Consider the following 14,448-nt stretch of genomic DNA (forward strand, 5'->3'; position numbering starts at 1 on the left):
GTCCCTCTTTTCTATTTCTCCCCACCCCCCACTTCAGGAGGGCCTGTTTTTTCCTGTAGGTCAGGGTGATGTTCTGAACTTTCAGAATAGTGCGGAGTTTAATTCTATGCACTATTTCAGGGCTTATGTTTGTAATGTTTTCAACTGCTGCAGGAAAAACAAAACCCTGAACTTGTGTCCCAACAGAAAAGAAGGAAAAAATGATTTTCAGTTTCCTCTTTTAGAAAGTAACTACGCCCACTTCTGGTTTTGGTTTGGGATAATAAACAATTAAACGGAAACATTTTAAAATCCAGTGTTCGTCTGCAACTTTTAAGTAGCTTCCTTTTGTTCTTCTTTTAAGGAAATTGAGAGAACTCCACATATTCAGAAAGGTATGCTTGTATGTAAGAGCTGCCAAAGTTTGGCCTCTGCTTGGAACAGAAAGCTTACAGCTGTCCCAAGAAGGAGGTAGTGAGAGGGAGGAATGGTTAAAACATGAATGACACAATGAGTCAGTCCTAGGTGAAGGAAGGACAAAAGGAAGAGACAGTATAAAGTGTAAATCAGTAGTAAGACACGGTCCAAAAGTGATTAAGTTCTGGGTGAGGGTTTGAAAAGGGAGGCATATGAGGCCAATTGAAGGGAAAAGCTATATTGGGGTGAAAAGAGAAGAAACTGGTTCATAGTGTAAGGACTTTAAGATGCTGAGCTGCAGGAATCAAACATGCATACCTCCATAATGGTAGTCTGCTTCAATTATGCCTTGCTGCTTTTTCTGATTACTGAAGACCCATTAGATAAATAATTACAGTAATGAAAAACTTGTTGTTTTAATGACTCCTGACAAGCTGAATATTTAAAATAATTTTTAAAAAAAGTCAATTTCTTTAGGTCCTTGCTCACACAAGGATTTCCATGCAGTCATTCCCTTACGGAAAGGAAACATTAAAGGGTGTGAAGACCTTATAAAAAAATAAAACAAAAAACCCCAAACCAAACACCAACCCAGAATCCTACCACACTCATCTGTTCCAATTGTTGGAATTTTTTCTAATTTTCACTAGGAATGCGGTAGAAAAAATAGTGTGATAATGTGAAGATGATGTCAGTTGGTAATAAGTTTCATCCAGGTACCTTATTCTATCCTGTAAAATATGGCCACAGTCCAGAATGCTCTGAAGATGGCATTCTGATGCTGCTTAAGCTCTGGCAAAGCTACTTTATTTTTAATTCTATTTTTTTGTGTTTATCTTTCATTAGTAGGATCAGGTGGATTCAGAAAACGAAAGCATGACAATTTTCCACATGGTCAAAGAAGAGAGGAAAAAGAGAATGTTAATCCATCTTCAGCTTTGATGACGTCTTTTAAATGTAAGCAGGCATTTGGAAAGCCAAATTATAAAACCGTGATGTAGAAATTGCTAGGAAATTACTAGTATTTAGTGATGGAATAATATTTGGTGATGACCTTTCTCTGGGGGAGAAACTTGGAAGTATTTGGACTGATGCTTCTTACATTTAGAGCTTGGTGTTTTACTTTTTGTGCAATGAAGTCCTGAGAGTGAAATTTCACATAGCTTCACCTGACCCGTAACTTGCTCCCTTTTTCATCCTACATGCTGTTCCCTCTTTCCTACCTGACTTGTGCTGAACCCGACACTGAGCAAACTGTGTAAGTGTTCAGCCAGTCAAAAAGTGACCGGGTTCTTTGGTGGTAGAAAACTCGAAGATCTCATTAGACAAGCCCTAACAAGGCAAAGTTGAACTTCAGAAATGAGAAGGCTTGATAGAAAAAGGAAAGAGATGCGATACAGGGGACAGATTAATTCTTGGCATAAAATTTTCCCCATCCCACCTATTTTTTTGAAGCCAAGGAGAGGGGAGAAGAGCTGGATGGCTGCTATAGATGATCATGTAAACATCATGTAATTTCCTTGCTTGCTTTATCATAGAATCGTCTGGTTGGAAGAGACCTTTAAGATCATTGAGTCCAACCGTTCCCCCTGTGCTGCCAGGGTCCCCAAACCATGTCCCTCAGTATCACATCCACATGGCTTTTAAACACCTCCAGGGATGGGGACTCCACCACCTCCCTGGGCAGCCTGTTCCAATGCTTAATGACCCTCTCTGTAAAGAAATTTTTCCTGATATCCAACCTAAATTTCCCCTGGTGCAACTTAAGGCCATTCCCTCTCATCCTGTCCTTAAAACAGTTATTTCTCTTTTTTCTGTGTAAGTCAGCTTGGCAGATGAATAACTTTGACCCCTGAACTTTTATACTGAATAACATACATAATTCAGGCACATAACTTGTGCCTGAATTGAGTAGTTCAACTGTACTTTCAATCAATTTATCATAAGGTTGCCATTAATTAAAATGCAAACCAACACTTATTTCCCTCCTTTACTGTGAAATCCAGTAATTTGGTTAATTTCAGTAAGGATGCAAGGGACATGGTTTATTCAGCTTTTCAAAGAGCCACTCTTTGTACTGCACTAGTGCTTATAACCCCCAGACAGAGACACTGGTGGTCTTTGTCTCCATGTTAGGCACAATCATTAAGAAAAGGTGTGCTCCAGATGGCTTATAATTGAGCAAGCAGTGTAAGGTGAATCGAAGCAATGCTCCTTTTCTATGTATGTTGCTTGAATCTATGCTACTTAATGTGTGAAATTAAATGGTTATACACATTTTGCTCTTTTTCATCTCTTTGGAAAAATACTGCGCTTGAATAGTTACCAGTTGGCACTGAAGATTTCTAAAAAATTAATGAGAAATTGTCTTCTATAATAATAATAAAACAGAAATGAAGGCATATTCAGTTAGACCCTTTTTTGCTTAATACATTTTAAATATGACAGCTCAGTGATACAGAAAATGGAGAAAATCTTGGGTTTTAACATTGAAGTTTGTTAAGTGTCGCTTCTAATGGTCTGACTCCGCACCACCAAAATCAATAGCGTCTGAGTCTTTGCTTTCAGAGAGAGATTAGACACTAAGGTGGAATGTGGGGAGGAAATGGCTGTATGGTCTTGATCTGTTAGCCTGGAGAATCCTCAAAGTTTTAATCCTTTGCAGTCTTGGGCAACACTATGGTAGGTTTTCTTGCATCGTTTTGGGCTAAAGAATACCATGTATGTCTGTATTTTATTTCAGAGCACAGAACACTTCCTAGTAGCCCCTAACAGGTTTAAAATCTAATGTAAAATTCTTAAAGTCACAATGGTGCAGAAGAGATTTGGGGCATCCCTAATATTGTAGAACTTCAGGTTAGTGAATTTCCTGGTAGATGGAATTTGTAAATGATCATATACATGTCATATGTCATATACGGCATCCTACAAAGGAAAGTACCAGTCGCCCTCCGTCAAGATCCTGTCATTATGATCTGAGGGAAAATTCCTTCTTGATAATTCATTGGTGGACTTGACTTTTGGCATTTGGAAGAGACTCACCATTCAGAAATGTGAAAGATTTAAGAGAGTCTGTAGGAGCATTTGTGACTTTAATCTTAAAAGCTTCAGAAGAACAGAACAAAATAAAGGGAACCAAGTTTTTATCAAGGTGATGAGAAATATGGTTATTTTTGTAGCTTCATCTAAACTTTGCTTGCCAGCAAAGTGCTACGGTTTTCTAAAGGAAATTCACTTGTCAGCCCTTTAAAACTGTAACCTCTTAGCTTATTTTCACCATCTTCTTGCACAGACACTTCCAACACCTCAGACAGTTATGCAGGAAAGGTGTTGGATTTCTAGTAAGTATCTATTAGTAGTTTATTTACTGGAATAATGGTCTATAAAATATTAATGGTATCTGAAACATTCGTAATATTTGACTGTGATAATCAGATATACATGCGCTCTTATCTGTGTTCATTTTAGTTAGGCAGAGAAAATTTACATCAGTAAATCACAATCTTATTTGAAGTAATTGATCTCACTTTGCTTTAGTACTTCCAGTTCTTGGGGATATTAAAATACCTGACTTTTATCCAGCCTAGCTGGGATGTGAAATGCAACCTTTCTTTTTACCAGATGGTGCATTTTTAACAGTATATGTGCCTTAGTCAGATGCCTTTTTGTTTGTTTGAGGTTTTTTTAGAGACTGGTGAATCTTAGTTACTAATGGTTGTAGGGGGTTATTTTTTAATTTATCTTGCTGAATTTGAAATTTAAGTCAGTTTCCTAAACAGTATTGCTGAATAGATTTTACTAGTTAGAACAAGTATTATACAAGTATTTTAACTGTTTGGCTGCCTTAAACCATCATCAGGGTTGATGTCTATTTAAACCTGACTTACTAAATAAAAGTAGCATTAATGATGAGTTTTCAGCTCTGGCAGGTGGTAGGCAGTGGTGGCCTCTGCAGCTACGTCCCATGCAGGAGCAGCTGCGCTGCCCACTTTGGGAAAAGACACCCTGGGGAAGAGGCTGTTGGGACTGGGGCCCATAAGCAGTTACTGTGGCACATGCTCTCTGCTCTTCCCTTTTGCTGTACACATGTGATAATCAATGCTTGTTACTGTAATGATTGACTCTGCAGCTTTTCAGCTGGAGCTTGACACCAGGCATGATAAATACGAACGGCTTGTGAAGCTCAGTCGTGATATAACTATCGAAAGCAAAAGAACAATATTTCTGCTCCACAGGTTTACCAGGTGAGTCACATTGAGGATGAAAGTGTTCGTAGAAACCTAGAAGCTGCCTTGCATTGTTCTCTAGATTTGTGATTAATAGCTGCGCTGTTCTGTTGAGAGGAATTTAATTAACTTCTCATAAACATCCTTTAGGGTGGATGTCAGCTAATGAATGCACACTTCAGTTAGATTAAAAGGTTTAAATTAAAAGGTGCTGTTTCAGGTTTCTTGGTTGGTTTTATTGATGAACAGGATCGTAGTAGTAGAGTATAACAGCAGATGAGAGCTTCCCAGCTTTCAGCAATCTGGGAGAGAAGAGCATGCCCTCTTCCTTTTGCTTGCTCCACCACAGGTCATCAAGGCAAAGTGGAGGTGACCCGAGTTCTTTTTATTTCAATACTTACTGCAACCTAAGAGACTTTTGTGCAAGGTTTGAGCATCTACGTGTTTTGTGTTCTCATGAGCTCTCAAGCAATCTTTGGAAGGCACACACAAACTAGAAGACTAACAGGAAACTTTGAAGCTTTGCATCGCCTGTTATATAAAATGTTTACTGTATGTGCCAACCATCGGTTCTACATGTTACATTTATAATACCTCTCTCTGTTCCTTTTGGTTTTCATTTAATTTTTTTTGTTATCTGTCAACACATTTCTGCTGAAGTAGCAACTATTTACAGTTACCATAGTAGTAACAGTTATAAATAGGGATTATGAAATTACCCTCTTTTTAATTTGGTCTTCTGCAAAGAGGCATTGTGATAATCCTAGTAACTGCTACAGCCTTGACTGTAAATAGCTACTCCCACTGCAGGGGCTAGATAGCTGGGAACTGGCAGAGGAAAGAACAGCAACAAAAAAACCTCCTCTTTACTCCACATTTTAGATTCCTGGTTTTTGTGAGAATGGAAGCTTCCCATGCTATATTTTTATTTCCTTCTCCTTTGCTTTTCACTATTATTGTGGCTTTTCTTTCAGAAATCTGTTTGCTTTTAAATGTTTTCTCAAGACCAGTTTCTCAGTAGTTCCTTAAATAGACTGTAAACTAATACACCATATAGATTTTTTGGATGTGGGGGAGGGGAAGATTAGATAAACTAAATTTTAAATGCCAACTCTATACTGTGGTTGTGAATCAGATATTTCAGCTGTTCCTGAGTAGCGTAGTCCGTAATTCCTTCCTAAAAAAACCAAAACCAACCAAACAAAAAATTCTGTAGAAGTAGATCATGATTTTTAAGAGGTTGAAGGACTTCTGCAAATACTGCTAGTTTCCTGGATCCCCATCACAGCTTCTTTAAGCCTTTGCCTGTGTTTCTCATTGTTCCCACTTAAGCAGTAATTAAAAGTCTAGTCTGGAATAAACATTGTGCTAGCGGAACTGTGTTTGGCTGGTTGGTTATTTTTGTGGTAAGAATCTACAGAATTTCAGAATCTTCAGTAGGTATCAATGAAAGTTAAACTGTTTCTCATTCCATTATCAGTTCTGTTTTTTTCTGAAGCCATTGAGAATATTGGTTAGTAAAAGAAAATATGTAATTTTTAAACTGTTTGCTCGTGTTCTGAAAACTGCTCTTTCAATTTCTTTTTTATGATTGCAGTGCTCCCAATGGGGAAGAAATACTAAATGAATCTGAAGTCAAGCTAGATGCTGTCCGACGGAAGATTAAGCAGGTTGCACAAGAACTGATTGGAGAAGACATGTATCAGTTCCACAGAGCTATATCTCCAGGTAAATTATTTTAAAATAGGGGAAGTGCACTATTATGCACTAAGCTCAGTTTCTCTTTATGTAGCAGTGGTTCCCCTTGGTGCTGCAGATCTGAATTTGTTACATTATTATTAAATCAGGACTTAGTTTAATCTTTGTTGTTAGCAAACTTAGCTCTGGTGTTTGAAACGCTATTGCCCTACAGTCTTCCTACCGTTGCAGTTAAATGAATATTTAAATGGGAGACTGCAACTGGAAAAATTTGGACTCTCACCTAAACTGAAGTCGGGAGTAGTTCTAACAAATGTACTGGCTGGTCTTCTGTGACTGAGAGGAGTATGTGCAACATGCTCATTTAGCCCACCTGAAGGGTTATAGTTTCAAGAAGGAGAGCGGGAGTGACTATCTTCTGAAGTGATCCCATTTTGAGTAGATAAATTTCATGAATTAAAACCTTTAGATTAGCATCTTATTTCTTCTAAAGACTCAGAATGTTCTTCTGCCTCTGTGTTACAAGCATAAAATCAGTTTATATCTGTTTCAAGTGCATCTTTTTCTGCTCCACTCTGTAAATAGCAGTCCTTACTAACATCCAAGTTCCCAGTACTTTCATAACTTGCTGTCAAATCGTATTTCTTTGCTGAATCATTGCTGACAATCTGAATTTTACCCAAAATTGATATGCCTTGTTTGTGGCAGCACAAGTAAAATGCTTCTTTGATGTCTTGGTCATAGCATAGAAGTGTGTTGTGTTTATCATTCTTGTTTAAACATATTAGAATCCTGTGTATCTTTCCTTGCTCAGGCAAGACTTCTTCAGCTGAGGAGAGCTGAGGATTTGCCCCAAATTATTTAGTTGTTTAAAAATGTCTATAGGATTGATTTAAAAAACCAGCAGCAAATACATCTGTGTAATTTACAAGACAAACAGTGCACAGGTTAACTTGTACTACGTTTTCCACAAACTTAAGTTTAAGAGTGAGATAGGTCTTAAGTGAAATCTCAGTTTGGCAGTTCTGAACCAGAAGGAGCTTGCCAGGCTAGTCTTTAATGACTCTAATTCAATACCACATTCCTCTTACCTGTGGTATATTGGGTTGTTCAAATAAAATATAAGTAATTATTCTTAAAGAGCCACTTAATTGTATGCACCTTGCTGCTATGTTTAGCTTAGGACTGTAATGAGGCGATGAAAAGAAGGAGATAATTCAGAACTCTGACGTTACAGGTGACCTCAAACTGAGAATGATGCTAGTCCAGGTATATTATAAGTATCTTGACATGCTGAAAATGTGTTTGGACTTTCATTTTAAGTATTGCTTAGAAAAGCTGAAAATCCTTGCATTCAGTTTTATGAATAAAAATTTTTGAAAGCTTCATTGAGACTTACAAACCTTGTCTGAATAACCCCTGAAGTGTGTAGTCTCGTGTGAGTCATACATATACGTATAACGCTATCTGGAGTTCGAACTGTGAATGGCTGTACTTCTGCCTTTTTCTCCTCTTCAGATGACACAAGTGTCAAGTCTGTGGAATCTCATTGGTTGTATAATACTGCCTGGCCCTGAGATCTCCCTGTTGATTCTGGAATTGGGTTGTTCATGCTTCATTAAGAACACTATGTAAAATCCAACTGAAGTTGCCTTCATTCAATTTCTGTAGGTCATCCACAGTGTCTACTTAAATTCTAGCTCTTCTACGCGATGCTCCTCTGTGAGGGGAGTTTGTGCCAGCTGATGTCCATTGTACATGATTTGTAAGGGTGGGTTTTAGAATATATGCATGTGTCACTGAGAAGATAGGGAATGCTTTTAGGTATCATTTAAATGAGCTAGAGTGTATGACGAGTACAAAATGCAAAATTTTAGCAAAGCTTTACTCTTACCTTGTTCACTAAATCCTCCGCTTTGCAGTTAGCCATTGGGATGGCAAGGAAAGGAATGTGCAGGTTTGAAGACTTGTAGATTTTCATCATGCTGAAGTTAGGATCAAGGAGGTATCAGAGACATGAAGACTCTTGATGTCAGGATTGTGAAACTGAGGTAGAAAACCTAGAGGCATGAGGAATGAGAGGGCAGCTCAATAAAGAGCAACAGTAAGAGAGAATTTTACCCCCCTTTACCACCCCCTGCAGCTTATGAGGAACTGTAACTGGCAGGGAAACAGCAATAAGGGTTAAGAATGTTGCTTTTAGTTTTCTTTTTAAGTCTAGTGTTCTTTAATTGGTGCTTGGCTTTTTTTTTGCAGTGGACAAAGGTTGCATGCCTTTTTGAAAGAAAACGTAGCTAGGAAAAGTGCTAGATCTTTTGTCTTTATATATTTCCTAGAGCTGTAAGTCTTGAACTTCCTTTCACCTGCTTTTCAATTCTGATTTTGTATTTTAAATTCTGGAGAGCTAGTTAAGAAGCTTTTTATGAACAAAAACATTGCCATTAAACTGCTTTTTTTCTTAAAAAAAGAATAAAGAAACGCCTATGTCCTATATCTCAAAAGCAGCATGTCCAATTAACCTCAGACTTCCTAAAAATATTCTCCTTTGTCTTGAAACCAAACATGAAACATCCTCCTGTTCCCCACCCTACCTCTCACAGAAAGAGTAAAAGGGATCAAAACTGGGCTTATAATGGAAAGCATCATAGCAGCCTTAACTGGGCAATCATGACTGTCTGTGCAATAAAGCTGCCTAATACATATTTTATTCAGTATAATAACTGTTAGCCTATAAATAGAACAAGTGCTATGAGTAAAATGCTTGGGAATATTGTTTGCCACTTGTGATTGTTAACTGCTTTTTTTGGGGTTACTCCAAGCAGTTGTTCTTTTGACTTGAAGATAAAACAATTCTGGCAGAGCACTAAAGGAGTTTCATGCTTTCCCTCATTAAGAATAGTGCTAATGGCACGCAGGACGTTTCCCCAAAGGACACTTGCATGAGCTCAAAGACTGAGTATAGCACTAATTGAACAACAACAAGAACTGATGACTGTTTTCTACACGTTTCTTAACAGTACAGATTGTCCCAGGGGATGATTAAAAAAGCAAACAAAGAGATACTGAAATAATGAAGTCTTTTTTAAATGTAGAGCTCTTAATTTGTTATGTTAGAATGTTCCGCTTTGTTGATATTTTTAAAGCTTTACTATTTGTAATATAGAATTCCTGCTCCTTTGCACCACTTTGCAGTGTATACCTTATATATCCTGTGAGGAAATGTGTACTGTTTCTTTAAAATTGTTGTGAGACACTGTGCAAGAAATGTCTGAAAACGATTGTATGAATTTTTGAAGGGAAGGAAGACATTTTTCAGGATTTTGTAAAGGTATATGTGTGTGTTTGAGTATTTATATGTGTATTTAACTCTAAAATACTAAGCAAAATATTAATAGTGTACAGGAAAGACCTATACGAACCTTAAAGACAAGAAAGAGGGTACTCTGCAACATGTTGGCACTTATGGAATTAGTCTAAGCACGTTCTGAATCTACTCTGCATAAATGCAAAACTTGGGTAACAGAGGGAAACTAAGAGTTGCTTGATAGGTTGGCGTTGTGTAGGATTGAATGGAGTACCTTTGTAACGTGTTTTTGTTAAATGAAATCTCCACCTATTTGAAGACTTACTCATTTTTTTTATCCCTTAATAATAAGGATGTGGGAGAGAATTGTAAGGCTTTTGCGGTGTTAAACTATTTTCTATAGGGCAACTTGACTGGAAAACCTCTTGGAGTGATAGTTTTAACTAAGTGTTGATGGTTTTACAATGAGGTCACTGCTAAGAGCAATTATAGGTGTGGTATAATTTGCAGCGCTGATAGCCATACATATGACAATATGGAATGAGAAGCCCATAATTCTTCTGGGGTTTCTTCAGTGTTGTGGTGTAGAGTGATGGTAGTGGATGCAACTAGAGCATTATTGGCTGACCTTTCTGTTTGCTGTGTGCCTGTGCTGGCAGCAGTGGTGAGTGGAGTGCGCAGGGAAGCTCATTAGCTCTTTATCATGTCTGCACTTGCTCTCAATAGGATTAGATGACAAGGCTGTAAGATGTCAGCACCTTGTCAAAACTATTGCTCTGTGACTGCTTCTGCTGCTGCTGATGCAGGAAATTCTGTGTAAAAGTTCAGCATTGACGCAGTCTAACGCAAAATTTGTCTTGTGCAGGCACTATTTGTGTTCCAAGAGATGATAATAATAGAGCTGATTTCTGTCTCCTGCCTTACGCCATTTAGAGTCACTTCGGGTGTGTAATCATACTGCAACAAACTGCACTGAGCAAAGTTAAGTCTGTGTGGATGAAAAGGAAATACTTTAGTTGTGCTAGAATGTAATTTTGTAACTGCAGTATATAGGACCACCAGACCTGATGCTGTAAGAAATGCTGTGGAGATGAGTGAGGTCCATCCAAGCAGGCCAGATTTAGATTATTGATTATTTAAATAATATTGGCGTTTTTTGGTATTACATGAAGGATTCGGATTAGAACACAAACTAAAGGAACTAGCCCGGAAATGATTTCTGTGTACTTGGGTTTTTTTGTTCTTAACTTTTTCACTTGTAATATGGAAGGAACATCTCATACTTAAGCTGTGCTAGCTACCTTTGTATTTGTAGACACCTATGTATTTCTGAAATAATGCCAAGGTAAAGAACTGTCCACACATGAGGAACAGTAGAAGTAGGACATTTTTTCTTCTTAAGAAAGTTTAAAAACTGTAATAAATACAGGCGGTGTATTTAATTGTAGGTTGGCAACACAAAGGAAAAGGTTTTTTACTGCATGATGAAGGTATCCAGGATTGTGAACATCTCACCTAGGAAAAGGCTTGAATACACCTGAAACTTGAAAGGAAAGCTGTCCATGAAGGAAGCAATCAGGTTTCTACAAGACGGTGGGAAAACATAATAAAACAGGAACAGGATGTAACTGAAGAATTTAAGTTAATCTTTGCTGTTGTGGGTGAGAGGTAAAATGCCAGAAATGGAAACAAAGTTTCCATTATACTGGAAGCATTATACTGGAAAATTAACAGAATTTGCAGTGAATAAGCTAATATTTATCAGATCTGATTTTGTTAATTTCTTTGTTTCTGTTTTGTTAGTTTCTCTTTTTCTCTAATGTTCTTGCATCACCAAGTGTGCCAACAAACTTCTTCAGACGGATTTTCCTTCACCTGCAAATTGCTTATTTGAAACTTGATGCCTTCAGCTTGTGGCACTTTACTACCCTTTGATTATTTCTGGTTCATGCCTTTTTTCCTAGGTTCTTCCAGGGAACCTACGTTATTCCTAGGTTCTTAAAGGGAAAGTGAAAAATCAGCCACTGCAAAGCTTCTCCTTTTCACTTTCTGCTGCAGGGTTTGTATGCCTGTACACAAAAACTTAAACTTGGGAAAATGAATGTGAATTCAGACATGACCAAACAGGGCATGCACTGGTTATCAGCTTATCCCTGAATGAGCCACTGAGTTCAGCATGAGCTGTAAATTCAGTGGGAGCTGTTGAGGGCAGCATAATTCTGTAAGAGAAGCTATATAAAGTCTTTTAAAGATGTGTGCTGTGGATTTGGCCAAGGAAAGATTGCCCTTACCTAGTTCTAACATAAGACCTAACTGTCCTGAAGTCCTGCAGTATCATTATGGTAAATACTGCCGTTACTTACATGACAATCTGAAACTAGTGATGTTGTTTGTCTTTTAATTCCATTTCATAACTAGCAAATGTGCTCTTGGTCAGGAATTTTTTTCAGCCCTTCAGCTGTTAACATTAGTCATTCACAGACAACGACTATCCAGTGTTTACAGGAACCAAGTGCAGATGGAACATAAGAGAAGACTAAGAAATATCTATGAACCTGGTTTTGTTTGTTTAAAATCGTACAGGAGGATGTTTCCTGGAATGGAGTTCCTCTATGACACAATTAATATGGCACATTGTAATTAGGTTTTTGTTCTGCAGTCAAATGGTAAGAAATAGGGGTTGGTGAGACTTTTTTACTATCTCATCACCACCAGTGTTGCTTCTGATGTGCTAGTGACTTGGGACTGTTGCATGGAAACATCATCTTGAGGAGAACTTTCACTGGGGTTGGAACTGAAGAAGCTGTGTTATGTTAGGTGCTCTTCCTTCTTTGATCATAGAACATCCTGGCTGAGTCACAGCTTCCTTTCTTGGTGTCTCGAACACTTGTCCTCCAGCCTCTTAGTGGTGTAAAATTTGCCATCTAAAACACTATCAATTATCTGGGCAATTGGAGGTAGTCAGAGATCAGGCAGACTACTTGTCACAGGAATAATTTGGGTTTTTTTTTGTTTATTTTTAAGAACCCGTCTAGAACGTTGGCTGCTCTTCAGAATTACCACATTTTGAGGGGAAAATAAACAACCCCCCCCCCCAAATTACCACCCTTCAGGACAAAAAAACTTGGTTACAAAGTAAATAGGGTACATGCCTCACATCTTCTAGTAGGAGCAAAATGAAAGCTTGTGAATTTCTATCAGTGATGAGTCACCTGCAGAAAAACTTAGCATTTGTCATATTTACACGTTTCTAGTAACAATTACAAAAAGGCTTCATTAAACTGTTCTCTGCAATGAGAGACTAAAATATTCTTTGCGGTTCTCTTGCAAGGTTTTTGTGCCTGTTTGAGGAATAATTAAATTTTCACAGGCACCTGTGCCTATTAAATAGGGAATCTGTACTTTTCTCTGTAGTTATTGTGAAAACAGACTAATCTTGGGATTACCTTTTCCCTAAAGTTGGTGTGTATTCAACTTAAAGTGCAAACAATAGTAGCACTTCATTATCTGAAATACATAAATTCAGCACATGCAGCTAGAAGGGAACAGAACTTCTTGGTGGTCATAGAAGTGTCAAGTAGCAATTTCCTAATCAACAAATCATTCAGGACTTAATATAAGAAATTTGCATACATTTAATTAGTGATATAATAATAAACCAGTTTAGACAAATCACTACTAGATGTAATATACATTCTTTATATTTCATTAGTGATCAGTTCAAGGTTACTTAAAATAAGTTTTACTGACATTCACGTCTGGGCTTGTACTGATTACTAAAGTAATTTCAAAACTGGATTGATAAAGGAGAGCAGTTTGTTTATGTGGATGTGGACTTAGCTGTGTGTTTTCTCTCCCCAGTTCCCTTAATTCAGACTACTCGTAGCCCTGTCTGCCATAATGACTCAGCTTTTGAAGTATTATTCATTGAATAGAAACAGATTTTTTTTCTCCAATTTGTAAGCTTTTATGGACATTTGTTCCCTTGCTTTTATTTGGATTTGTATTTCATTTGTAATTGCTAGTTAGTGCCATTTTATAGAATCCATCCCTGAGTGTAATTACTCTTTTAAGCCATTTTCACAACAGGATGTCCAGAGCATACCTGTCTCTCTGAGGAAAGCTGCTTTATGCTTTTTCAGTGTACTGTTATGAAATTATTCTTTGGCTTCATGCGCACAATCAACAAAGCAGTTGGATTGTTTCACAGCCTCAGTTTGGTTTAATTACTTAAAAGAGTCTGCAGAAACTTCGGTGGAAAAGACTGAGGTGTGAATTGTCAGTTGCATCTTAATAGGATGCTGACTCTGAAGCAAAGTGATTTGTGTATTAATACTTATAAATTTATTGCTTGTACTTGTTACAGTTGATGCACCTGGTGAAGTATTTGCTTATTTTGCCAATTCTCCCCTTTACTGATCAATATGCTTGTACAAGTGGGTTCTTTAAATCTACCATCCTCCCCATATTCTGCGGAGTTTAGTAATATGGGCTCTCCAGCTAAACTTTGGTTTCTGTCTGTTTGGGATTTCCACAAGATTATGACTTCTATTTTTTTTTGGGGGGGGGGTTATGTGGGTTTTGTTTGTTTTTTGTTTGTTTTTTGTTGTTAATGAGAATGTCACTTGCCAGCTTATACATGGTGAAAAGATAGAGCTGTGGCTGTGCTGTTCTGATTTTGTAATGAATATGCAAGTGGATAGTTTTGCATGACTTGCCCTGAAATAACGTGCCCCACCTTTCATGTAGTCATCTTGGAAGAACCTTGCTGTGTATATTTTACTACTATCTTTCTAGCGTCTGCTGTTGGCCTGTGATTCCTGC

General features: G+C 37.7%; 1 protein-coding gene across 1 annotated transcript in view; it reads left to right on the forward strand.

Annotated features, from left to right (window-relative positions):
- Window positions 1-1,249: 1,249 nt before the first annotated feature.
- TSNAX (translin-associated factor X) overlaps window positions 1,250-14,448 on the forward strand; it is a 19,412-nt gene continuing 6,213 nt past the window's right edge. Inside the window, exons 1-3 of the mRNA XM_010145570.1 lie at window positions 1,250-1,353; window positions 4,526-4,640; window positions 6,220-6,350. Of these exons, the coding sequence (XP_010143872.1) occupies window positions 1,338-1,353; window positions 4,526-4,640; window positions 6,220-6,350 (262 nt within the window). The 5' untranslated portion in view covers window positions 1,250-1,337. The remainder of the gene's footprint in view (window positions 1,354-4,525; window positions 4,641-6,219; window positions 6,351-14,448) is intronic.

This window comes from Buceros rhinoceros, unplaced genomic scaffold (assembly GCF_000710305.1).
Source record: "Buceros rhinoceros silvestris isolate BGI_N320 unplaced genomic scaffold, ASM71030v1 scaffold37911, whole genome shotgun sequence".
NCBI classification, from domain to species: domain Eukaryota; kingdom Metazoa; phylum Chordata; class Aves; order Bucerotiformes; family Bucerotidae; genus Buceros; species Buceros rhinoceros.